General features: G+C 38.2%; 2 protein-coding genes across 2 annotated transcripts; both read right to left on the bottom strand.

Annotated features, from left to right (window-relative positions):
* Positions 1–831: 831 nt before the first annotated feature.
* LOC121255728 (FRIGIDA-like protein 4a) lies at positions 832–4,860 on the bottom strand. The gene is made up of 3 exons (XM_041156219.1): positions 3,480–4,860; positions 2,080–2,255; positions 832–1,609 (listed from the first exon to the last, which is right to left on the bottom strand). Exons 1-3 carry the CDS (start codon positions 4,378–4,380, stop codon positions 1,118–1,120), a joined length of 1,569 nt encoding a protein of 522 aa, XP_041012153.1. The 5' UTR covers positions 4,381–4,860; the 3' UTR covers positions 832–1,117.
* Positions 4,861–6,766: 1,906 nt separating this feature from the next.
* On the bottom strand, positions 6,767–23,510 carry LOC121255157. Its single transcript, XM_041155438.1, has 3 exons — positions 22,521–23,510; positions 13,036–13,343; positions 6,767–7,326 (listed from the first exon to the last, which is right to left on the bottom strand). The coding sequence occupies exons 1-3, from the start codon at positions 23,429–23,431 to the stop codon at positions 6,974–6,976; spliced, it is 1,572 nt and encodes a 523-aa protein (XP_041011372.1). The 5' UTR covers positions 23,432–23,510; the 3' UTR covers positions 6,767–6,973.
* Between the last annotated feature and the right edge of the window lie 2,062 nt (positions 23,511–25,572).

The following is a 25,572-nucleotide window of genomic DNA, read 5'->3' as shown; positions in this document are numbered from 1 at the left end:
GCTCTACACGCGCCTACCCAAATATTGACCCGATAGAACAAGTTACAAGAAGCAGTACTTTTTTTATTAATGGAAACAGCCTTCATTTCATTAAATAAATTGAAGTTACAACTGTGACTTATTAATACAGAAAAATCCAAACCATAAGTCAACTAACGCATCTGCTCTGGGACATCCACGCACACAATATGACAGACATTATCTTAACTTCTTAATATCTCTCTCTTAAAAGAGAAAGCACTCTGTAAAACAAAGCTGGAAAGTCCCCTCCATCCTCCCAAGGAGGAGTATAGGACACCACTGCTACGGACACTAGGTCCAATAGCCTATGTGTATGGTTATACCCACATCAAATTATAAAGATACCACCCACCTATTCATAATCTTCATAGACAACAGCACACAATCCATCTTAGCTGGGTGGGGGGCCTAATTAAAGCTTTGGTACAGCTCCTAAAGGGAATATAAACAGAACATAAAATGACACTTTTATTTTTCTAAGGCCAGTCCTAAACTCAAAATAGCTGGCAACACTTGTTTCCATCTAACGCCATGTTCCGTAACAACTTCAAAATGGAAAGGCATCAACAATTAAGGAAACAGATTTGTGAAACACCAGCACCCTTTGAGATCGAGCCGATTAGGACACCATGTTACGTGCACCCATTAGTCTCCACCAGAAGAAGGCAGAAAAGAGGCTCATATTGAATCAAATACCATCTATTTCAGGGCGGGAAAGGAAAAAGAATTTGATCCTCAACCAATTAGACACAGATGGCATTTGTTTCGATGTGAAGCCGCATGTAAAAGAGGGAGGGAAGGTCAACACAATAAACAAAGTTTCTACAATTAATCATACGGCATTGCTGTCAAGTCCTTGATGCTGTTTAAGGCCGTCCTAATTAATTTCCACAGTCACCTAGATCTACCGTCTGATCAACATTAGAAATACAACTTCTCACCGTGACAGAGCAAGAAGCAGGACAAATGTCACCATTAACACACATACATCGCTACCATTAAACGGTTAGTGATTACAGACAAACCATTGAGAAAGCAAATGAGATTTTTGGGTGTCATCATATCAGTGGTTACCATCTTCAAAGGGTAGTCATGTCTATCGGTAGTAAGCCTGCTGATAAGCTGGTGGAATGCCATTCCCATAGCCCGCATATGCAGGATAGTTCATCGGAGCTACAGGGTATGATCCAGCAAGGGGAGGAGGGGCTGCTTCCGGAGAGTAAGCATAGGGATTTGCTGGCGGACTTCTGCTGCCATACATGGGGGGTGGGGAATGGTATTGAGGGACGCCAGCAGGGTACTGACCGTGAGAGGGAGACCTGACAAATGTAGGAGCTGCAGGGAAGGAAGATACATAAGCATTTGTCAAACGGCCAGCCTTGGCAGGAGGCATAGGACCACCATTGTTGGCCCGTGTTCTTTTGTTCGCAGGGACTGCAGCTGGCTTTCTCTTCTCTGTCTTCACCTTCTCTAGCTGTTCAAGGCGTTTCTTGAGGTTTTCTGGAGGGAACTCAGCCTCCAGCTTATATTCTTCAATGCACTTGATAACAGCCCTGAGAGCTGACTGCTCTTTACGTCCAGCTAGTTGCTGCAAAAGTAAAAACAGCAATACCAATTAATCTAATGCATATTTGATATAGTGGAAACAGTGCTCCACCCAACATGGACGGCCCTAAAGTCCTGAAACTAATTGAGTTATATTCCTCCAAATCTCGGCCAGACTTGCATGCATAGAGTCAAGATTGTATTTCATCCATGAGCAGTGGGCTTTCGAGTGCCAAGCTTATTTGGTAGGAGAAATTGCTTCAGAGAATAAGATAGGGTCAAAGATCATGAATCTGTATACAATGACATGAGCAAAACCAAAGTAATAGAGACCAGACATCTGAAACTAAACAAAGAAAGATAATCTGGTTTTGCAAATAAGTACAGCCCATACCCCCCCCCCCCCCCCCCCAAAAAAAAAAGAAAAAAGAAAAAAAAAGATGAAAGATAAATGTACAACTCATAAGATTTGTTAGCAAAAAAGATTCAAAGCTGAAATAATGAAATAACTACCGAAGCTCGGCCAGGGCTACTGGGATCCTCCAAGATGGAAGCTGCAGCTTTCTTTGCATCCTTCAAAAAGGCTTTCAAAAGAGGAACAGGAGGGAACTTGTCCACAAGGCCAACTTCGTAGGTAAAATGCACTGCATCAAGCTGCTGTCCCCTGCTGATTAATTCTTCAATCATATCTACACACAAGACCACCTCAAAGTATTAAAAGCTCAACTAAACCAGATACTCATCACAAACACGATTAAAAGTCATGAGATTATGATATCATGCTTAAATATATCTATATCATAACAACAATCAACGAATCATACATCAAGTAGGTTCTACAAACAGATACAGAAAATAACCTAGCTTTTATCAACAAGTTATACGTAGAAGTATTTGTTAATTATCTTTTTCTAATCTATTTAGGCTCTTATTCAATTCCACAAGTTAATATTATTCATAATCAATAACTACTCATCAAATCAACAGAATGAGCCAAAGCATTGAACTCGAGACAAATAGCAGGAGTACAAAAGATAAATTTGAAAATCCATATGGGACAAATACTTGGAAGTGTTTGAAATTTGAATGAAAATAAAATAATTATTTTTGCTAGGGTGTTAAAAGGTAATATCCTATTCATGCTCTATGATATAAAACATATACACAGCATATGCTTATATGGATAATAATCAGCCACGATATGAAGGAAAACAGCAAAAAAATAAGAATGGGATGAACAACACCATCAATAATATGATATGCTTTTAACATGAGGATGCGAAGAATGCTGAAAAAACTTTCATATTACTGAAATACACTCCCCGTCAACCATCGGCATGCCAAGTTGTCCATAACATAAACCCTTTGCATCCTAAAATTTGTAAAAGACCATCTAGACATGTGCTTCTGAAGTGATTTTGGATTTGAAACTGCAAGAATTCATCCCTTGGACATGTTCCTATCCAATCCATCACATTAACTATAACGGATATTCAAAGTTATCAATCACATAAAAGTACCGCTGCTTTCTCCGAAACGTCGAAACTTGTATCGATACACGAGATCTCGGTAGTCGGAATCCATAAGCAGAACTAACCGACGGCCCATGAATTACATCCCCTCCCCTCCCTCAACCCCCCCCCCCCCCCCCCAAAAAAAAAACTTCAAAAAAAAAACCCCAACAATCCTTGCTCTAAAGGTACATGCTTATGCAGCGCCTCGATTATCCCCAGTACTGAATATGATGAAGAACGTATGGAAAACTGGAAATTTAAGCATTTCAAAACAGAAGAAATTTAGCCTTACAAAAGCTGAGAACATGACCTCTGGAAAAGCTGGCTTATGGTTTCCTAACCCAGACCATCGAAATACCCGCGATAAATAAAACAACAAAATTAAGAAACATAGCATACCGGGCATTTTATCGCCGAGCCCAAGCGAGACCGCGAGCTTCGGCATCTGCTTCCGCCACGCAGACCCCACCACAAGCTTCCTGTACAAACCCACGTCTTCCTCCTTCACAATCCCAAAGGTCACCAAATGCTGCAGGAACGTGTGCACGTCCGGAGTCTTCACATTCTCTATACCACCGCGCTCCTCCAAGCTTGCCTTCCACGCCTCAGCGATGTCCTTGGCGCGTTCCTTCACGCTCGGCGTCACCAGCAGCCTCGACTTTCCGATCACCGGATCCACAACCACCGGTATCAACGACTCCAGCACTAGAACGCAGGCCCAGCCCAAATCGTTCACTCTCTCGCTTTTCTCGACCCTTTTGTCGACAGGAAACACCTCCGATATCGATTCGAGAACGAACCTTGGCGGATCGATGCACTCGGCCAAAGCCAGGGGCATCTGAGCTCTCAACATGTCTAGTTCCTTCTTTTTCCCGGTGATGAACCTCCAGAATCCGAGAGCATCCATTTTCAAGCAAAACGACTTAAGAGTCAGCAAGAAACCGTCGTCGTTATCGACCTCTCCGTTCTCGTCGTCATCGGAAGCTCTCTGGAGAACCGAAAACGCGGCCTCTTTGCTTGCCTCGAGTTTCTCCAGGGCGATCTCGACACTGCCTTGGATGGTGACCTCGCGCTTCTCAAGCTCGTTGAGGGAGGCCTTGGTTTCATGGTCTAGGTTAAGGATTTTGTTTCTGATGGCCTCGGATTTCTTCAGGAGGTTCTGCTCCAAGGATGAGAAGTGGTCCGAGAGTTCCTTCCAGAGGAGTGTGCAGCTCGTCATGAGCGAGGTTTGCCGCTGGAACTCATCGAAGCTGGGCGGATTCAACTCCGACAACTCTCCGGGATCGGGGATAGACCCCATGGCTTCGCCGTTGGTCACCGCAATTCACTACCAGAACAAGCAGCAGTAGAAGCAAATCGAAACCCTAGAAACGAAAACGAAGGGAGAGAGAAAGAGAGAGAGGAGAGAGGAAGAAAAAGGTACAAGATAAAGTCAAGTGAGGATTGAACAAACGGTGATGTGACGTGGACGGAAGGTGGAGAGACACGTGTTATGGCGTCTGAGAAAAAAGTAAGATGGAGGGCTGGCGATAGAGTGCGCATGGGGTGCGTAGGACAAAGAATGGTAAAGTGGGCGTAGTGACGTAGGATAAGGGCATGTTTGGGATGGATGGAGTAAAAGACAAGAGGAGAGAGTTACTTTCGCGGAAACCGAAGTTGGATAAAAATAAAATAAAAAAAAGCAGAGAGGAAAGAGATAGGTTGGGGAGAGGGGAGAGGGGAGAGGGGGCAGAACCACTGACCACCACATGGGGTGGAGTCAGATAAAGTGTAAAAGACGTATTTGCTAAGCTTAAGTTAAAAATGTAACATATTGTACAGAAGCACACCGTATTTTCGTTTAGGAGGATAAGGACAGAGGCATCAGCATGCATGCATGCGCGCGCATCACCATGACACCTCCTCAGTCATGTCTTTTAGGCTGGCCGCTGTACTCCTAAAAATCTTAGCTTGTTGCTTTAGCCCCGCAAAGAATCTTTTGCCACTTTGCTCAGTTTCCTCACTCTCTCTTAAATACGAGTTCTAGGCTTTCTTTAGATTTTGAATTATTTTTAATTCATCTCAATTTATTATTATAATTTTTTTAAATTTTAATATAAAATATAATAAATAATTTAATTTTTTCAAATCTTAAAATAATAATAATATTAAAAAATAATATTCCAATAATATTTTATCATCTCAACTCAACTCAACTCAACTCAATTCACTTCAACATCTAAACACACTTTAGTTAGTACAATTTGAAACGCTTATTTTATAAAAAAATATCACAAAATTTAGATTTTTTTCATATAGATTTTAAATTTAGTAATTTTTTTTTAAAAAGAAAAATTATTCTCATCACTCATTATTCACTATCTCATACCTTGCTCTAGAAAAACACATCCACACCTTTTGAAAAAATTTTATATATAGAATATGAGAGTGAATAATGACTGATACATAACATTCTTCTCTTAAAAAAAAAATTTACTAGATTTCCGCATTTTTAAGTCTGTAAGATTACTTCTTTTTATTTTTTATTTTTTACAAATAAATTACACTCCACTTACACTTTACACTTCAATCTACCCTATACTACCCTCTTGAATTCTCAACTCATTTTCTGTATTTCTATAAATTCTTCAAAAAATTAAAAATGCCAAGTAATCAGTAAAACTGGTCTGGTAGTTACGTTTATATGGGCCCAGAGTGCATTAGAAGAGAAATTGTCTAAAAGGGTAGGTTGGAGTTAGAATTGGAGGGTATAAAATAAAAAAATGGGAAGGCGGCCCAATTGACAAGTGAAAAGAGGGTGGGAGGGAGGTTGGAATTTTTACTTAACTTAAAGCACCCCCACTTGCTTCAAATTAAGATGTATCAGACCTCGGACCTAATTAGAAGGGTAATAATAATGACAATGATTTCATGCATCTTCCATGTCTGCTTTTTCAATATATATATATATTATATATCATTAATATTTGTTTCTTACAACGTCCACCTATATAGATGATAATTCCATCCACGCTTGCCCACATTAAAGTGGCAAGTGAATGTTGTGATGAGTACCTGCCAAATAATAGTAACAAAATACCCACATGCATTAAAAAAATGGGATTTCAAATCTTATTACTTTTCCAACCATAAAAGTATTTTATATTGTAAAACTTTTTTAAATCTAAAATCTCGCATGTAGACTATAAATTTAATTTTATGAGATCTCGTTGGATATAAGCTCCGGCGGGTGACGGCTACTCAACATCCTTTCTCCCAAGTTTTCCGAACACAAATGTTGAAAATATGAGCAGTATCGTTTATTTATGTTTCCATAAGAATATTTTATAGGCTCTTTCTTATTCTTTGCACATGAATTCCTTCCTCCTCCTCCTCCTTTGCTCTAGAAGAGTCATCACGATTAAGAAGCTCACAGGCTTTGTCGGCCTTGTCATGTTGTCAAATTCATTTATTGCTTTCAGGCCCATAAGAAGTGGTTCAGGAAACTCCCACTGAGGCATGCCATCGTCCACTGGGTTTTTAACCTTTTTCAGAATGAATATAAATAAAATCCGATACATATTTTTTCTTTTCTTTTCAAGCTAACTTCTCATGTTCTCTCTCAGCTGAATTGTCGAAACTCTATAATCAGGATAAGCAGTGAGGAATATCTGAGAACATATAACCTGCAGCTGGAAACATTACCATTTAACACCCGAGAAAATTCCCTTGCATTACCCAACAAGCAGCACCAGCAGTCAACGAGGCTGCATGACTTATATCATCAGCAACTGTTGGCATGTTACATTAAACATTTGTCTTCAAATGACCAGTTGGCCTAAGGATCAGATGTTCTTGTGCTAAGTGACAATAAATTAGAATACACCACAATACCTTGCATTGTCACCAAGAACCTACGTGGAGACGCGTTCCCTCCGAGACTCGATCGCGACTTTCTTCCTCATGTCTAAATCAAATTTATCCAGATCAGAAGCAGTTCCAAGATAACCATAAAAGATCCTCTTTTTCTCGCCCGTTTTCTCATCTACCCGCATAAGGTTTGGGTTCTTCTCGTCGTCCCTGCCAAATGTCAAGGGCTGTACACGAGCCCAAGCCTTGCGTCCATGATTTTCTTTATCAAAGAATTCTGAAAGCCGCATTGCCTCCTTAAGGCCTGATTGGTCACCCGAAAACTTAACCAGGGTTATACCCAGATGACCATCTCTCCCATACACAGACTTTGACTTTCCACTTCCAAATCCAAGATCTGAAACATGAAATTGAAAAAAACTTGTCAAAAGGACTTCACTGATAATACAGATAAGGATAATCATGAATACAAACAAGTGCATGATAATGCAGATAAGGATAATCAAAGATAAATATCAAATTAACATGTTATTGAATTAATATCAATGCATCCCAAAACAAGGCAGTTTCCATTTCCCCAGTGACGACTTTCAGATTCTCTCTAGAGAAATCCCAAGGCCCCCAAAATATATCTACTATTAAATACATTTTCATCAATACACTCTTACAGTTCTCACTGGATGGCTACTGGCTAGATGTCAAAAGACTCCCACTTTATGCAAGCAAAAACCATATCTCTACTCTATTGATGGTACTTGACAGATGAATAAAGCATACAAAAAAAAAAAATACACGGGCAAACATCACCACCACCATATGATATTTTCAGATGGATAACAAACATAACATTTAGATTCAAGTAAAAAATATACAAAACATGCAAATCAAGGCAGTATAAAGCATAAAGGGATTAGTAAAACGCCCTGAAGACTAACATTTAACCAATTGCCGGCAAATGTGACAAAACATGAGGAACCAACTGTACTTTTACAGAGGCTGGGCTCATTAAAACACAATTTAGAGACCATTATTCGGTTCTGCCTGAACAAACAAAATCTAATTGGATTAATCAGCAACTTCTGATTTGGGAAGCTTCAACTTCCTTGCTTTTGCTTTTTGATCAATGAGTATAAATAAATAACTTGGAATCACATTGTAATATACTAGCAGGCCCATTTGCCCAGGAAAAGCAGCTTGCAGGCCCATTTCATAACACAGAAGCAGCATCCATTATTACCACAATCCCTGGAAAAGACTCCAAAACACTCACAACGAGAAATTAAGACAACCGCAAAAGACCCAATCTACACGAAAGACACTGCTACAGCTGAACTTTGAACTTTAGAAAATTTTGTATCAATATCAAGGCAGGGAAGACTGATAAACATGGAAATCATCAATAGGATCTAGTTTAATATCCTACTTCCACAACACAAATGCATACTAGCTTTTATTGAGATATTCATCAATCAATTCATAATCTAAGTTATGATTCCTACTACATGTTAAGCGAATATATGAAATCTAATATAATCCAACCAGTTCGTGTCAAGCTTACAGGAAAGGGGACTTTGGATATCAAAGGAAAGGGCCTTTCTTTAAATTATGCTGACAATTAACACGCAATCCTACTAAATGGGAACTCATCCTCAAAACTTTAGGTAAGGCTACCTGATGCTACACTAGTTACTACTACTATTTCACAACACAAATGCATACTAGCTTTTATTGAGATATTCATCAATCAATTCATAATCTAAGTTATGATTCCTACTACATGTTAAGCGAATATATCAGCTCTTCTAATGCCACCATGGTAGCAGTACAATTTTTTCTTGTAGCTCAGCTTCTTCCTCTTTTTATGGTTATACCTTAAATGATGACTTTTTTAATAAAAAATTTATTGACAAAGCAAAAGGCATAACCCAAGTACACTAAGACATTACTATTAGGAGCTACTTTAGCTCTTGCTCAAAAAAGATATTAAGAAGCTTAGCCAATTCTACAATGTTGCAGTTGAGTTATATAAATGTGAGCTCTAGGTATTGGGTCTTATTGAACTACTTTATTTCATTTGCTTATAAACATCAGGACCAGTGGTCCAATAAGGATTTGTTAATCCTTGTGAAATCACATCATCTCTTCCTGTAGTTAAATCTCATTAAAAACTTAATAATCAAAGCGAAGCATGAACTCATGTAAATGTTAACCGATACTTGGAGAGAGCAGAATTGGATCCACCAGATATAGCAATATATATATTTTTTATAGGTAGTTCCAGCAATATATCAAGGCACTAGCGAATTGAACAGACAAATGGATGCTTTCAAGCATGCCTATAATACCTTTTCCTGCTAAGAATAATCTTACAACTGCAAAAGATAATGACGCTCTACCATGCTTGACAAGTCAAGATAAGCTGGTCCAAGCCTGCTTAAACCAGTGGTTTTAATTTGTGGTTGGTGGTCAGCCAGTGAATATAGCATGTTGACCGAACCAAATAGAATGAGAAAAGGTTGGGAATGGCACATTCATTTAATGCAAACACACAAAGTGAAAATCAAGACATACTTAGGCAAGAGCAGAAAACAACAGCTCATATATATATAGAATTGAAAGAGGCATGCATATGATACCCCAGATTGTGGATTGTGAGTTGGTCTGCAGGCATGCAGTGAGTACATTGATCTCGGCTATATAAACAATTAAGAGGAGCTCTAATAGTAACTACTTTTCGATGTATACTTCTTGTGTACTTTGGCTATGCCTTTTACTATCAATAAAATTTTACTTTTACATATAAAAAAAAAAGTAACTACTTTTGGGTTATCTCACATATAGTCACAAAAAGCTAGCCCAGCCCCAAATCATAAAAAATAGCATCTGAGCCCAAGTTAGTGATGCATATGGATACTACATAAAGTAGGAAATATTGTTTGGTTTGTGACACGTTGGTGTGGCCACATGCTAACTTCCATATCAAGTATATTCTAGGTTGATCTGGCTAGTACGTCCCCAGATCTAGCTAGCATGTCCCAAATTTGTAACCCTGCAATTATTTGTTCTCAATTGTCTATAATATCAAACAAAAATTATAAACAACCACCAGAAAATGAAAGAGGCATAGGATGCAAAAAGAAACTAAGAAGGAAAATCATATAATCTTAAAATCACACCATAAGAAATATAAAAGAACCTGCAATTGCTTGCTATCAATCATCTACAATATCATTCATGGGCTCATGATCTAGGCAATTTGATCCCAAATTTGGGTTTAAGGGGAAGCCTCGCCTATATGCGAGGGTTAAGGTCCCCCATGGGCCATAACACACAATTCATATAAATCCAAGTGTTTTTTAATCTACTTTTTGTTTTCTGCAGGGGGGTGGGGTGTTGAGTAATCTGGGTGAGCTTCATGGAAGTCAACATGACCATTTAATTGCAACAAGCTTAAAACTACAAATTTCTACACAGGACGCAGAGATAAATAGTTCTTTTGTCCATATTCCAAAGTGAGACTTTAAAGGAAACAAAGAACAGAAAGAAAAACACAAGGAAAAAAAAATGTGTGGCACCAGTAAAAACCAAGTGCTTCAAGCAACATAAAAAAGCTCAACCGTAAGAGATGCAACTCTTAGACATCAACCGAGTACCTGCTTGAGCCTTGAATTCTGTTCGTAGTAAATCTCAGCCACCTGCTTTAATTTGGGGCCTAGCATAAGTTCAGCATGACACAAACTTCACCCATAATCACCTTTAGCCATGCATTAACAATTATTAAGTTCCGTAACTAGCCTTACTGCACCCACCCATTTCTTCTAAATCACACCTCTATACATTTTCCCTACCTATTTTGAACACCCAGTGTCAACCTCCTTTATAGTGAACGAGTCTGGACCACATTACCAAGTGAAATCATCCATTGAAAGTCTTGACATCACTCTTTTCTTTTAGCTTGGATCATCAATCTATGAACCTTCAATAGATTAATTTGGTTTTCTAGAGGGCCTCATAAAACTAAAGCATTCCTCTAGGCTGGTTTTCCAAAATAAGAGATGCTTGTGACATCTTACTAAAGAAAACGTATCTAAAATTTCTACATTTTTTTAAATCACCAATAGGATCTCATAAACTTTCTATAAATGAGAGATGTCAGTTGATAGAATAGCGTGGCCTGTGTAGAGGGATGGAGAACCATGGATCATTTCTTAGTCCATTGTCAGATAGCTAGCACTATATGGCAAGCATATTTTGGTCTCTTTGGCTAGATTTGAGTGATGCCTAGACAGGTGGCAGAATTATTATCATGTTGTAAAGGAAGACTTGAGAATGATCAGAATGGAGCATGACTCTGATATGTTTAATGTGGTACAGATGATGAGAAAGCAGCGATTGAAGCTTTGAAGATGTGCAAGGACAACAGAGGATCTCAAAGCTTTTGTTTTAGTATGATATATTTTTGGATGGTTTATACCCCATGGAACTTCCAATGAAGAGTCAGAAATTCCTTAATATTGCATTGTCAGTTATAAAATGACTTATAATTCAACAATAACTAAAATTCTGTTGCCTTCAACCAACCAGCCCAACCAAGTTGAAGCCCACACATTTTTCTCAATAAAAAGTAATGCAAAACACGCATGTAGAGGTAACATGGCATAAAGATTTAGATTCTAAAAAATGATCAATTGCCCCAAAAGCTTAAATGGATGGAAATGGTGTATTTAATCATATCATAACATTCTAACAAATGTAAACAAATCCTCGTTAAAGCTGAAACAAAAGGGAGGCCACAGCGAGAAAAGTGATTCAGTACATAAAGGTAATTAAATTTAAATCACTAACAATGAGAAGAAGTGATGGACGGACACGAACAAGGACCAAATATTTGAATAAACAATGAATATGAGAATGAAAACGTCATGACTATCACAGCATGCATCAGTAGAGTTTGACAATGCAGTTAGTAATGTGGTCGCAAACCTTTGAGAACCAAATTCCTACTGAAAATAAATAAATAAATCAGTCTCGATACCAACACAAACATTTGATGGTGGTTGAAGTTAGAGCGAGAAGATGAATAATGCATTGCCACAGCAAACAACACAGTTGTAGTGTGTTCTGACACACATCACAAATTACTGCACAAGCCTAACTGAATTTGACTAAAATGCATTGTCACAGGAAATAACACAGTTTTTTTTTTTTTTTTCCCGAAGAGTCCCATACCGATCTCGCAAACCTTGTGTATGGAGCCTCCGTCAAGTATAGTATAGCAAGGGCAGGGCTCATTGGCTTATAGGGGGCCACCACCTCCTGTCCGATTTCCCTTCACGCCCAAAGTCGGCACCAGGAAACAGATGGATCATGGATCCACCACCATCGATGCAATGCAGAAATTCAGGCAGAATCTTCAAATATGTTTCAATACTCTCTCTACCTAATCCCTACTCTGACCCCCAAAATACCCTTCCTTTTACCAATAAGCTTATAAATATTGCCCAATGATTCAAATTCATAATGATATCTGCAAGTGAACCTGCTAGTGGTTCCTCAAGCAAGCACATCTGAAATAAATCTAAGACTGTTACTCTTAACCCAAAATGAACAATACCATAAAAAAACACTTTATACTGGATGTGGCCATAGAACAAATACATTTGTTCACAAGTAGCTGTAGAATGAATAAAAAAACTGGCATAGAAAAGGGAAACTAAATATAAATACACTCAAAAGACCTGTAACTGTAGCTACCTATGGTCGAATACACAGATCCTATGTTCTCATTAGCTCTATATAAGGCCATTTCCACTACCTAACACTAAGTTCCAAAATGAAAGTGTCTCTCAAATCAAGCCAATCCAACGTTAGAAGGGTAGCACGGGAACTAAACTAGAGGTGATTGAATGCAGCTTTGCCCTAAAATAGGTATCCCTTAAAAACTAATAGAATTATTCCTAAAAATATCATAAGCATTCTGCTCTAGACGGTGGGACTAAAATCAGATGCATGAATCCGATCTGGATGATCAGAGGCCAACATTTTTGCAGGGACATTTCAATACAGAGAAAATATAACAACAAATAAATGAAAGGGTGCATTATACCTCTAATTTTACTATCCATTGCTTTGTTTCCCAAACCTTCCATGCGCCCATCTTTACCCTTTCCTGTAATTGTATTATGAATTATCACAACAGGTGGCCATATAATCAGATCATCCTGGTTTGCTGCTGCTTCATCAGCAGATAGAAACTGATATGCCTTTGAGCTATCAGGAGGCTTCGAGTAGTTCCACCCCATTAAAACACACAGAGCTTTGTGTAAGCCCAAGTGATCCAGAAGCAAGTCAGCATTATCTGAGTTGTAAGTGTGCATTATGAGACCATGCATGTCTGGGAAATCTTTAGAAGACCTGAAATAATGCATAGCAATGGCATTGAAGAAATGATTCAGGGTTTCCTTTCAGATATCAGTATGTGCCCAAGCTATAAGGGGAATGAAGGCAATGCATTCACCAGTTTAAGGGAATATTTAAGGCATAAGTGAAAACGTGAGATATCATGGCTAAACAATATCGTAGATTAGAGCTAGGAAAAAAAAAAAAAAAGACATCAATAATATTTGGTTGCATTGCTGGAACAACACTACTGAACAATAAATTATTCCCTTATGTATAAAAGAAAAACTAAGATAATTACAAATGACTTTTATCTCTACACATGGAAAAATCCATTTCGAAAGTTTCAAAAAATGAAATCATTTTGACTTTCATTTGTGGGTGATGCCACCATTTCTGCAATGACTCACCTTGTGATGATTTGTGCCTCCAAATCACAGATAAAACAGTACAATAATCTTAAACTAGGAAGATCTGAATGGACACCAAATTCAACGAACACTCAAGGTTTCTTTTTTTTATAAGTAAAAATTTTATTCATCAAATGAAATAGGCGAAGCCCATGTACACAGGATGTATACAAAAGAAACACCTAAATACATTCTAATACTAGAAAAACGAGGACAAAAACTCATGGACAGACCCTCCATTAAGTACAATAGTTGAAAACCAACTAAACAAGGAACACATAAAATATTTCCAGAGTTTTACATTGTGTTCCCTATTAGTAAAACACCTCTCATTCCTTTCCAACCAAATGCACCACATAATGCACAAAGGAATCATCTTCCACGCAGCTGCAACTTGAGAGCAAGTATGAAGTCTAGTCCAACATGCGAGTAAATCTACCACGTACAATCAAGGTTCATCAACCTTTCAACCGATATGCAAAGTATGTGTATGTATTTAGCTTAAATAAGAAACATATGCCATTGTTCTTATAGACAGCTCTTGTTTCTGCTCAATTAACAAATAAATAAACACTACAACATCATGCCATCCATGAGTCACCAGTAACTGAGTGAATACAACATACATAGAGCTGACAAACTTATGAGCCACAACCAATGCCAACTAAACAATTGAATCGCCAGCACAGCTTTTTTTCTCTCTTTTCAATGAAGATGCAGTAATCTTTTAAAAGACCCAGCACCATAGTACGAAATTAGCAAAATGGTTCTACTTGGAAAAGTTTAGAGATCATAGGAGTTGATAACAAATGATGTGGAGCGCAGTATTAAATTGGGATTATGCTTCTAATTCAGTCAAAATCGAAAGAATAAGGGCAGTCAGCTAGAGACAACAGTATATATGACGAAGAGCTTAATGGTTCTAATTGGAAATGTTTAGGGATCACAGCAACTGATAGCAAATGATTTGGAACAGTTGTTAATTTTGAGAAAATTAAATCTGTTTAAGGCCAGTACTGCAGCTGATATAGGCTTTGGTATCTGTCAGAAAAATGGCAACAGAATTGAAACAGCAGCATATAAGAAAAAGTTCAGACTAATTGAACCTATGTTGCTAATTGCTAGAGGCAATAGAAAAATCCAAGATAGCAATCAGAAACCCTCCAAGTAGAATTTAAAGCAGAAAAGTTTTCAAACTTTTTTTGTAAGTAATAATCATTTCATTAAAAACACTAAAATGCACACCCACATACAATGAGATATGTAAAAGACAGTTATCTAGCTAGAAGTAGAAATAAAAGCTTTTAAATTAAAACAGAATATCTGCTCACAGGCCGATACACTAGTGTGTATATAATAATCCATATATATATTTTTTATAAGTAAACGATTGTATTAATAAGAATAGACATAGCCCAAGTACAGAAAGGGGTATACAATAGGTAACACCTATTTAGGAAGAAGAAATGGAAACAAGAAAATCATGAAAATCGAGACCATTGAAATCTATTTCTCCCCCTTGTTATCTTATTTCTCCCACTACCTCTTAACTTCCACACATATTTAATTCTCATTCTACCTCCTTGGTGGTCGCTAGCTGCATCAAAAACTAAATTACAAGCTTCTGATAAAAAATGAGTGGTTCTAATAAAATTTCTAATATGAATACCTTTACACTTTGAAGAGAAGCCATTGGTGCTATTAGGCCTGGTTTGGATAGTAAGATAAGATAAGATGATCTGTGAATAGTAGTAAAATGGTTTGTGCTGAGATGTTTTATGGGGTTTTGGGAAATGAGAGAAAAAGTTGAATAAAAATATTATAAAGTTAAAATATTGTTAGAATAATAATTTTTTTTAATATTATTTTTGTTTTGAGATTTGAAAAAATTGATTTTTTTTTTGTGTTTTGTTTGAAAGTTTGGAAAAATTTGTAATGATTAGATGAAAAAGTTGAAGATTTGAAATTAAGTGTTTATGTTTGTTGCGTTTAGATATTGAGATAAGATAGGAGGCTGTCTTTTTCTTCCAAACCAGGCCTTAATCATCTTAGCATCCTCATTTTATACACTTTTAAACATGTGGACATTGTACAATAACTAGTATGAAGCTGGTTTATAGCTAGGTAATGAAATTTAAAATTTATCTGAATAGATCTTCCATGCCACATGCCACTACAAATAAGGGTGTGCAACCGAATCCGGATTCAGATTCTAAAAACCAGGCGGTTATCCGCCAGGATTAATCCAGGCGGGTAACTGGATTTTTTTCCCTTTTTTGGCTATAAATCCGGATATCTGGATTGTAACCGGATTTAATCCAAATTTATTAATACTTAACTATTTAAACTTTAAAAAATATTTTTATAGCACTTTAAAAAAAAAAAATTAGATATCATGTTTAAATTGCCCAGATTTTTTTAAAAAAATAATTTAAACACTTTTTAAAAGTTTTTTTTTAAATAAAATAAACAACAAAATAAATAACAATGCAAAATAAATAATATTGTTGTTACATCATAATGCAAATATTAATTTACAAAGAACAAAATAAATAATAATACATCATAACTAATTAGAAGACTAATACAATGTTACTACTCTTCACATCATAACTAATTGGAAGCAAGAGTTTTTTTTGGAAAAGGGACCCGGTTACGGATAACTGGGTCATAAAACCGGATCTGCAACCAAATCTAGGTTTCTCTCAACCGCCCGGATACAACCGGATTCCGGCTTTCGGACCGGACTGGGAAAAAATCTGGCCTGGTTCTACACCCCTAACTATGAAGCACATACCCACTCAAACCTAAAGATTCTAGGTCATCTCAAAGCTCAATCTCCCCTCCCTCAAAGTATTATATCAGAAGTACAAAAGAACAATAAAAAAGAAAACCAAACCACCAAGCAGAGGGACGAAACTCTTGCTCATGTCACTCAAGCAATATGACACTAAATGAGTCATCACATAAAGAACCAAAGCAATTAAGAAGAGATGACTAGTTGATTATACTCATTCAGCATGTTCCGAAATTACAATCCATTCGCGGTGACAAAAATAAGAAGAAACAGAGACCATGTGTACACACAAGCAGCCACACATATCAATGTATGTGCACGGATACACTATTATATATATGATAGGGCCAATGGATTTTGATAGTACCCACAAAACCTGACACGAAATTAATGGGTTAGAGTTGAGGGTTCTAACCCATTTAATTAACTAAGTTGGGTTAGTGTCAACTCATGAATCCGAACTTGATTTGACATGACCCCAACCTGACATGATATTCAGAGATAACAATTTTTATTACAACCTGCATACCCAACACGAAATCAGCAGATTAAGGCTGACAGGATTGACTCATTTTGGGTCGATATACGACACGAACTCAAACCTGAATCCGACACAACATGAATTGTAAGTGATATTATCAAATGCCAACCAGAAATGAAAGCATGAAACCCAACCATTCAAATGGATTGCTCAACAATTCTTGTACGTTCCAAATAGAAAACAACACATAAGTATCAAACTGTAGTGACCTTGATGTTATAAGCCACATATTAGAAAATTGGCTACAAAGAGTATCCACTGATTGGAGATGGCCATTAACAGAATATAGAGACTATAACCCCTAAATATGATCTTCGTAGAGACCTTGATGCCATAAGCCACTCATTAGACACTGACTACAAAGATATCCACAGATTGGAGATGGCCTATAATATATATCGAGACGATAACCTCCAAATATGATCTAATCTATCAAATGCACGGAGGAGGATAATCTAGACAAAAATGAAAATTTAAGTTTCTATATCAACTAAAAACATTAGCACCTATGCAATTTGGGAACTAATTAAAAATAATCCAATTCCCAATCCTCTTCCACATTCCAAAAAAATACGGGTGTGGTTGAGGTTAAAGATTATCGCCCCATTAGCTTGATGAGTGGGATGTATAAAATTATCTCAAAGTCTTGGCGAACAAGTTAAGCATAGTGGTGGAGAAAGTAATATCAAACCCCAAAACGCCTTTGTGAAGGGGAGGCAAATACTCAATGTGGTGCTTATTGCCAACAAATGTTTGTATAGTAGACTCAAGTTGGGAGCACCAAGGCTTCTCTGCAAACTATATATGGAAAAGGCCTATGATCGAATCAATTAGAGCTTCTTACTCTACTTATCAAAAAAAAAAATTAGAGCTTCTTACTCTATATGCTCGAGAGATGTGGTTTCGGGGTGAAGTGGTGCTCATGGATCAAAAATTGCATCTCTACTGCACGCTTCTCTATCTCTCAATATATCTCATCTTTTATTTGCCAACAATAACCTATTATTTTGTGAGGCCAGCCATGATCATATATGTGCATTAAGGCCGCTCCTTTTATGCTTTGAAGTCGTTTTTGGATTGAAGGCGAACTTGGGCAAATGTGATGTAGTTCCGGTGGGGCAAGTCCATAATGTGGATAGTATGGCTTCTATCTTAGGATGTAAGACATCTCATTTACCCATGAAATATCTTGGCCTCCCATTGGGTGCTCACTAAAAATCGATATCCCATTAGAATGATGTCCTAGAAAGATGGAGTGGAAACTTGCTAGTTGGAAGCGGATGTACTTATCCAAAGAAGGTAGAGACACACTCATCAAAAGTACCATCTTGAACCTACCGACTTATTTCCTCTCTTTATTTCCGCTTCCATCAAAGGTAGATTAACGTATGGAGAAAATTCAGCAAGATTTCCTATGGCGAGGGATGAATGAAGTATTCAAATTTCATCTAGTAAAATGGGTCATCGTTTGTTCCCCAGTTTCTAAAGGAGGTTTGGGTATCCAAAATTTGCAGCTTTTTAATAAGGCGTTGTTGGGCAAATGGCTATGGAGAACAAACTGTGTACTTGGGCATTGCCTAATTTTATTCTCTTCAATAAAGATTCTTACTTATCAAAAAAAAGATATCCCATAGAACATGGAGCTTTGTGGAGAACAGTTTTAGACTCAAAGTATGGTAGAGCATGGGGAGGTTGGTGCTCGAATGAGGTGAGTAGATCATATGAGGTGGGGCTCTGGAAGCACATTAGACAAGGATGGACTAAATTTTCTAGTTTTACCCGCTTTGAGGTAGGTGATGGGTCCCAAATCAAATTCTGGCAAGACATATGGTGTGGTGACAAGGCACTTAAGGAAGCCTATCCAGACTTCATTGGTATAGCGATAAGGAAGGAAGCCTCGATTGTGGACCTCCTTGACCAATCTAACGGCACTCCCCAATTGAATGTCACATTTCTTAGAACTGCCCATGATTGGGAAGTTGAAGCAATCTCTGAATTTTACAACGTAGTCTATTATGTTCCTATGAGGGGGGGAGGTGGAGACGAGCTTTTTTGGTGCCCCTCGGCAAAAGAGAAAAGTTCACAGTACACTCCTTCTACCAATCCATCTCTAAGCATAATGTAAATCCATTCTCGTGGAAGAGCATTTGGAAGACAAAGGCCCCCTTGAAGGCTTCCTTTTCTGTATGGACAACTTCTTTGGAGAAGATTCTCACTATCAACAACCTAGGGAAACACCGAATCATAGCCTTGGACAGGTGTTGTTTGTGTAAAAAGTGTGGAGAATCCATCAATCATCTACTAATACATTGTGAGATTGCCAAAACTTTGTGTAATGACATTTGCTAGGGTGGGTGTAGCTTGGGTGATGCCAAGAAAGGTGATAAACCTCTTATCTTCATAGAGGGGTCTCCAAGGCACTTCTCAGATTGCCGCAATTTAGAAGATGGTTCCTATCAGCCTATGGTGGTGTCTTTGGAGAGAGAGGAACGAGCAAAGCTTCAAAGATCGTGAGTGGTCATTGGATGAACAAGGAACTTTCTTTTTTAACACTTTGTTCCAATGGTCGATTGTAATTTATTTTAATGGCATGACCATTCATGAATTTTTTGTATCACTAGAACATCACCCCTAGGCGTTGCTCTTGTATATGACCCATGTACTTGGGCTTTTGCCTATTCCTACGATCAATAAAATCTTATTTACCGATAAAAGAATAATTACATCGAGACCTTAAAAAATTAGGTCATAATCATCGGAAAAGTAGAGATGTGCATTCCAAGCTAATCAACTCAAATCCCTTAAATATTAGGTCATAGTCCTAGGACAAGTAGTATGGCATAGAAGCCAGTATCAAAGCGAACAATTTCTAGTGCAAACAGAAGTGCATACCCAAACTAATGCCTAAATCCATTTTCAACTAATTTCTGCCATGATTGTATGCACCCACTTTTCTAATAGGAAAAGAAATAAGTGAAAACTGTCATATCACTACATACACCAAAGTAACTTGCCAATGCATCGTCCAACCTAGATGATGATCCAGTGCTTTATGTATGTACTTCTGTGTAAGTAGTTACAAATAAAATACAGTTAAAACTATCTCAATACATATTAAAATCAAAAGACCTGCACATGCAGCAACTGAAGAAAAGTACATATAGCATAAATTGAGCAACTACATGTGAACTATCTAGAAGAAGGAAAAGATACAAGAAAAAAGAAGCAAAGCATGAAGTATATCGATCCTACATTTTACTGGGGATGATATTTCATCTTGGTTACAATCCAAAAATACTTTCTAAGAACAAATCAAAGTTGCTATTTTCCAATTTTCAGCATTATACTATGTAACTATTTCACATATAATGGTAGGAATCCTATTTTTCTGATACATAGAATGGTGGGAATCTTATAAAAAAAATTGCATGAACAGAGCAATCTTTCCCAGATTATCAAGTCCATGGTTACATTAATCCACTGAAATACACAACTATCTTATCAAACAACTAAAGGTACCATCAGAAGTATAAAAAGTCAGCTGAAAAAAGGAACCAATAAATATTGCATAGATCCAACAACCACCTTTCTCAACTGAATATGTAAACAAAACTAAGATATAAGCAACAAGAAAATTCCTCACAGAAGCACTACAAATAGCTGACACCAAACAAGCTATTGCTCAGGCACTGAAGCAACATACAAGTATCATACATCCAACAATTCAACCTTCATGTTGGGTAAACACTAGTTTCAAAGGCAACGCGAAGTATGAACATACTAGGATAAAAACTAGAAGGTTCTTAGAGTAAATGTAAGCAATTACAAATAAAAGACCTCCCGACAAAGTTGATAAGAGACAATTCCTTGCTTCATGAAAAACCAACCAAGAGAGACTAGTCACTAGTCTTCTTGAAAAAACAAAAATGCGAGGTACACTATTGAATTCTAAGTGCACACACACAAACACAACTCTTAAGCATTAGACAACAAGCACTTCCTCCCAATACCCACATGGCGCATCCAGAAACTGTAGGCAATGATCAAATTTAACCATCATGTGAAATTGTCCACAAACTACACTATGAAATCCTATGTAATGTCAAAGATCAATTCCCCAAGGCCCTCTTTCTGACACAACATTAAAGGTAGTAATAGTTGACAAAGTTACCACTGCACGATTTCACATTGTAACTGGATTAACCATGAATATAACCGTACGATTTGTGTTGTGTGCTTAAGAGGTGTGGGAAAACTATCAACCATTACTGCTTCACGGTGAAGTGGCTAGGGCCTTGTGGGACATGATCTTCCACCTTTTTGGGACAGAATGGGTGATTCCACAGCTAGTGAGAAGAGTTAACGGTGGCTTGGAGTTGGTAGGGTAAACTGGAAGGCATCTTGAGCGTAGATGTATGGAGGATAGCTCCTTTATGCTTAATGGGAGCATTTGAAGGAGTGCATTGTCCACAGCTTTGAGGATTGCGAGACATCAGTGGAAGAGTAAAAAAGACTTCTATGCTTGGCCTTTGTATGAGTAGACAATTGCCCACAACAATACCAGATTTGATTTTTGTAGTGTTTCTGAATTCTTGCTTCTCTTCCTTTCCTTAAACTAGGTGTTTCACCTATCTATACCACCAGTGTATGTGGGTTGCACCCCAAGTGCGCTGTAATAAAATGTGGTATCTTTACTTCTAAAAAGAGAAGCCCCTAAATCTACCAAAGCAAGTTTCTAAATAATTGCAAAAGGTAAATCGCAAGAACAATCACAGTACCACATTTCCCACGCCTATTTTTAATCTCCTATTTGTCAAGTTAAGTTAACTTGACGAGTCACCTCGTAGTTAGAAATACCAAAAGTGAACTCAAAAGTGCTAACTGACTAAAAACAAAAACAAACAAGCAATACAGACATACATACATACTACACACACACACACACATTTAAATATATCAGACTTGCGAACACCTTGATGTCCTAGACAGTTCCTTATATCTCACTTCAATTCCTGACACCTACACTATGCAGAATGCATTTGATCTCTCACACCTCAGCTCAATAATACGTACAGAAAGTTTTTTAGATGAGTAACAAAATGCTTGGTCTTTATTGCAGTCTAATAGGCCATACAAGACGCATACAATTGTGGAAGACATGTCAAATAGCCATCCCAACTCCTAGAGCAACACAGAAAAGGAAAAGAAAAAACTAAATACTTCCTCCGTATACCCATTTGGTACGACTTATGGATAGCTCAAAACGAATACAGCACCAACGCATGACGCGATATGTTAATTAGGAGCAAAAATAATAATATTGTGAAGAAGAGTTTAAAATCCACGAAATGTAGTTTCCTCCAACACCCCCATCCAAATGAAAACAGGTTTTTCAGGCCAAGCAGGAAATTTTAAAGAAATAGAAGAGTATGCAAGAAACAGACCTGCCACAAGCAATGCATTGGAGCCGTCCATGCTTTCCTTCCTCCAAATAATTCTTCCTTTGACTCGCATTCTCATTAATTAACTTCGCAAATTGGAGAAACGCCTTCTTCAATGCGTTCTGATCGACTTCAAGGTGCTTAAGACCCGTATTACCACCAACCCTCATGTACTTCGATGCCCTATATTCATCGCCCCGGCCAAACGGGCCACTGGTTCCAGCAAAAGACTCGCCCCGGTCACCGCCGTGACTCACCGGAAGACCGTTGGAGTGCCCATACTGCACGAATTGCGGAATGTGCTTGGCGAACTCATCCTTCCCATCCTCCTCTCTATACTTCCTCTTCATCGACCCCTCAGCGGTCCCACGTGCATCGAGCCCTAGCGAGTTCCAGTAATCCTGATGCCTACTGAACCCTCCGGGACTCGCCGGTGCGGGAAAACGGTTATCGAACCCGCCCGGTTCGGGCCTTGGACCGGGACCCATCGGCAAGAATCTTCCCGCGGGAGGCCGCGGCGGAGTAAAATCTAGGTAATCGAGCGGGAGGGCAAAGTAGGACCGGACGGTACCGTCGGCAAGAACTATAGTACGCCGGTCGAGCATGTGGAAACCGTAGACCGGGGGAGGCGGAGGGCCCAGAGAGGTGGGGTCGGGAAAGGGAAATGGAGGTCCCGAAGAGGGGATTGGAGCATGGCCGGAATGACTTGGGTCGGTGGGGGTTTTGTGATGGGGTGAGCTCGGGGGTTTCGGAGTGGGGTTGGATGGGGGTTTGCTGTGTTTGGGGTCAGCGGGTTTTTTGGAGGAGTCGGAGGGTGGGTTATCGGATTCCCAGCGAGACTTGCGTTGAGAGGAGGAGGCTGAGGATGGAGAAGGCTTATGGGATGCGCTTTTGTTCTGATTACCTCCGGCCATCCTAGAGGACAGGGCGCCTGCTGTTATTACTTCTTGAAGAACCAGGGTTCGGTTTTGCAGAGGAAGAGAGTGACATCCAAAAAGGATCTGTCGCTTTTATAGTGAAAAATTCTCATACGCCACGCACCATTTCCATTTCTCGAAAAAAATTTAATTAGTTTAAAAATAATAAAATTTTCAAGAATTTTTAAAAAATATAATAAAAATAAATATAACGTATGATATACAGTGGATAAAGATGAATAACAAAACTCTTTTATATTTCACCGAGGGGATGATTGGAATTTCCAAAATAACTTCAGAGTTTTTTCTTTAAAGAATTTCAAAGAGTCTCAATTTTGGTACAGGTGCCCGATGTATTGAGACTAATATTTTTTGAGATATAAAATTTTTAAAAAATTACTTTGATTTCATGTATTATAAAATAATAATACTAGATACAGTCATGATTATGAAAGCGTCACGCACTCATCCTGAGAAAGAATGATATTCATTACTACAAAATTAATTTTTTAATGTAGATATTTACTCAATTATTTTTAAAAAATGTACAACATTTGAACACTTTATGACTATAAATATCATTTCTCATTATAAAAATATAATAGAATATTTTGATATTTACATTATACTTTGTAGAATGTTTGATTGAAAATACCAAAATATTCAAAAACTCTGGCTTTTGTGGAAAAAATAAATCGTTTGGGTAGTGAAAATAGTTCAGAAGTGTTGAGAATATTTATGAATAGTAGTGAAAAAGTAACAAATAAATATTGAATAGTAGTACATAGTAGGTGAAAAGTAATGAATAGTAGTAAAAATATGTGAAAATTAATAATAAAGTAAATAATAGTAGTAAGAGTGTTTGAGAATACTTGATGTACTCTTGGCTACCAAACCCATATCAATCAACTTTTTTTTTTCAAAAAAAAAAATCCCTAATATTCGACCGGGAGGTTGGAGAAAATATGCTTTACTTGTGCCCTGGATTTTGTATAAAAAATGACCATTTGGATTTCGTTTAGGCCTTGTTAGTTTTCACAATTCCTCTCAACTCATCTCATTTCATCATTATAATTTTTTCAAATTCCTACACTAAATAAAATAAACAATTCAACTTTTTCAAATCTTAAAACAAAAATAATATTAAAAAAATATATTTTAACAATATTTTATTTAATTTTTCACTTTAATATCATCTTATCTCATCTGCGAAAACAAAAGAATTTCTTGGTAAGCCTGCTAATCAACATCACAAAGACGTTGCTGATAAAAGCATGCCCAAAGGTACAAACTAACTAGATCTTTCTTAAATGAAAAAAATCTGGGGAGCAGCCGCATCACATCCTATGTGACATAGCAAAATGATTAATCTATCCTTACAACAAAAAGCAAGTTCTCTCTCTCAGATTTTACCAGTTTGAAGTTCTGTTTGCACCCCCCCCCCCACCCCCACCCGCGTCAGCATCCTCTCCCCACCCCCACCCTGCGTAGTGCATCTAGGCCAAATGAGAGGTATGGCTGAGCATGGAGGGTTGATGGAGGTGCGATGGAGCTAGTGGTGGCGAGGGGGAGGTGGCACAATGGCTGGAGGGCGACGGATTTAGGCCAAATGGGTGGAGAAATCCATGGGAGAGTGAGGGTACGTGAGGGGCAGATCGGGGCTATGGGTGGCTGGAGTAGGTCGATGGTGGCCAAGGGAGGTTAGAGGTGGCGGCATATGGTGGGCTAAGGTGGAGAATCCATGTATGGGTGAAACCCATTTCGAAAAAGAAAGGGGGAGGGTTGCCGTGCTATGGAAGCTCGACGGTGGCTAGAAGGGAGGTCAAGGGCTCGGTGGTGCTCGATGGTGGGGCTGAATGCTGATGACGGCGGCAATAGCAATGACAAGAGGAAGAAACTGTGTAGGAGAACCCATTTCGGGTTGAGAGAGGGGGTTGTGCATAGGGGTTGTTGTGGAGGCTTGAAGCTAGCTAAAGGTGGCCAGCGCAAGGGGGAGCTAGTGGCACTGTAGGTGGCAAGGCTGGGTGAGCTGAGAGAGGGAATTGGGTAGGGGGAGAGGGTGCTGCCCGCGTGAGTGTGATCTCGGTAGAGGAAGTTTTGTTTTAAATAAATAAATAAGATGACACGTAAGGTGTGCT

Source organism: Juglans microcarpa x Juglans regia, chromosome 1D, assembly GCF_004785595.1.
Source record: "Juglans microcarpa x Juglans regia isolate MS1-56 chromosome 1D, Jm3101_v1.0, whole genome shotgun sequence".
Classification (NCBI taxonomy): Eukaryota; Viridiplantae; Streptophyta; class Magnoliopsida; order Fagales; family Juglandaceae; genus Juglans; species Juglans microcarpa x Juglans regia.
This window is presented reverse-complemented; position numbering and strand designations above follow the sequence as displayed.

Coding starts and splice junctions, on each gene's coding strand:
- LOC121255728 (XM_041156219.1), bottom strand. CDS start 4,380: ATGGGGTCTATCCCCGATCCCGGAGAGTTGTCGGAGTTGAATCCGCCC. Junction 2,256..3,479: donor GCTCGGCGATAAAATGCCCG/GTATGCTATGTT, acceptor TCTTGTGTGTAG/ATATGATTGAAGAATTAATC. Junction 1,610..2,079: donor GTAGCCCTGGCCGAGCTTCG/GTAGTTATTTCA, acceptor TTACTTTTGCAG/CAACTAGCTGGACGTAAAGA.
- LOC121255157 (XM_041155438.1), bottom strand. CDS start 23,431: ATGGCCGGAGGTAATCAGAACAAAAGCGCATCCCATAAGCCTTCTCCA. Junction 13,344..22,520: donor CAATGCATTGCTTGTGGCAG/GTCTGTTTCTTG, acceptor GCATTATTTCAG/GTCTTCTAAAGATTTCCCAG. Junction 7,327..13,035: donor AATGGATAGTAAAATTAGAG/GTATAATGCACC, acceptor TTCATGTTTCAG/ATCTTGGATTTGGAAGTGGA.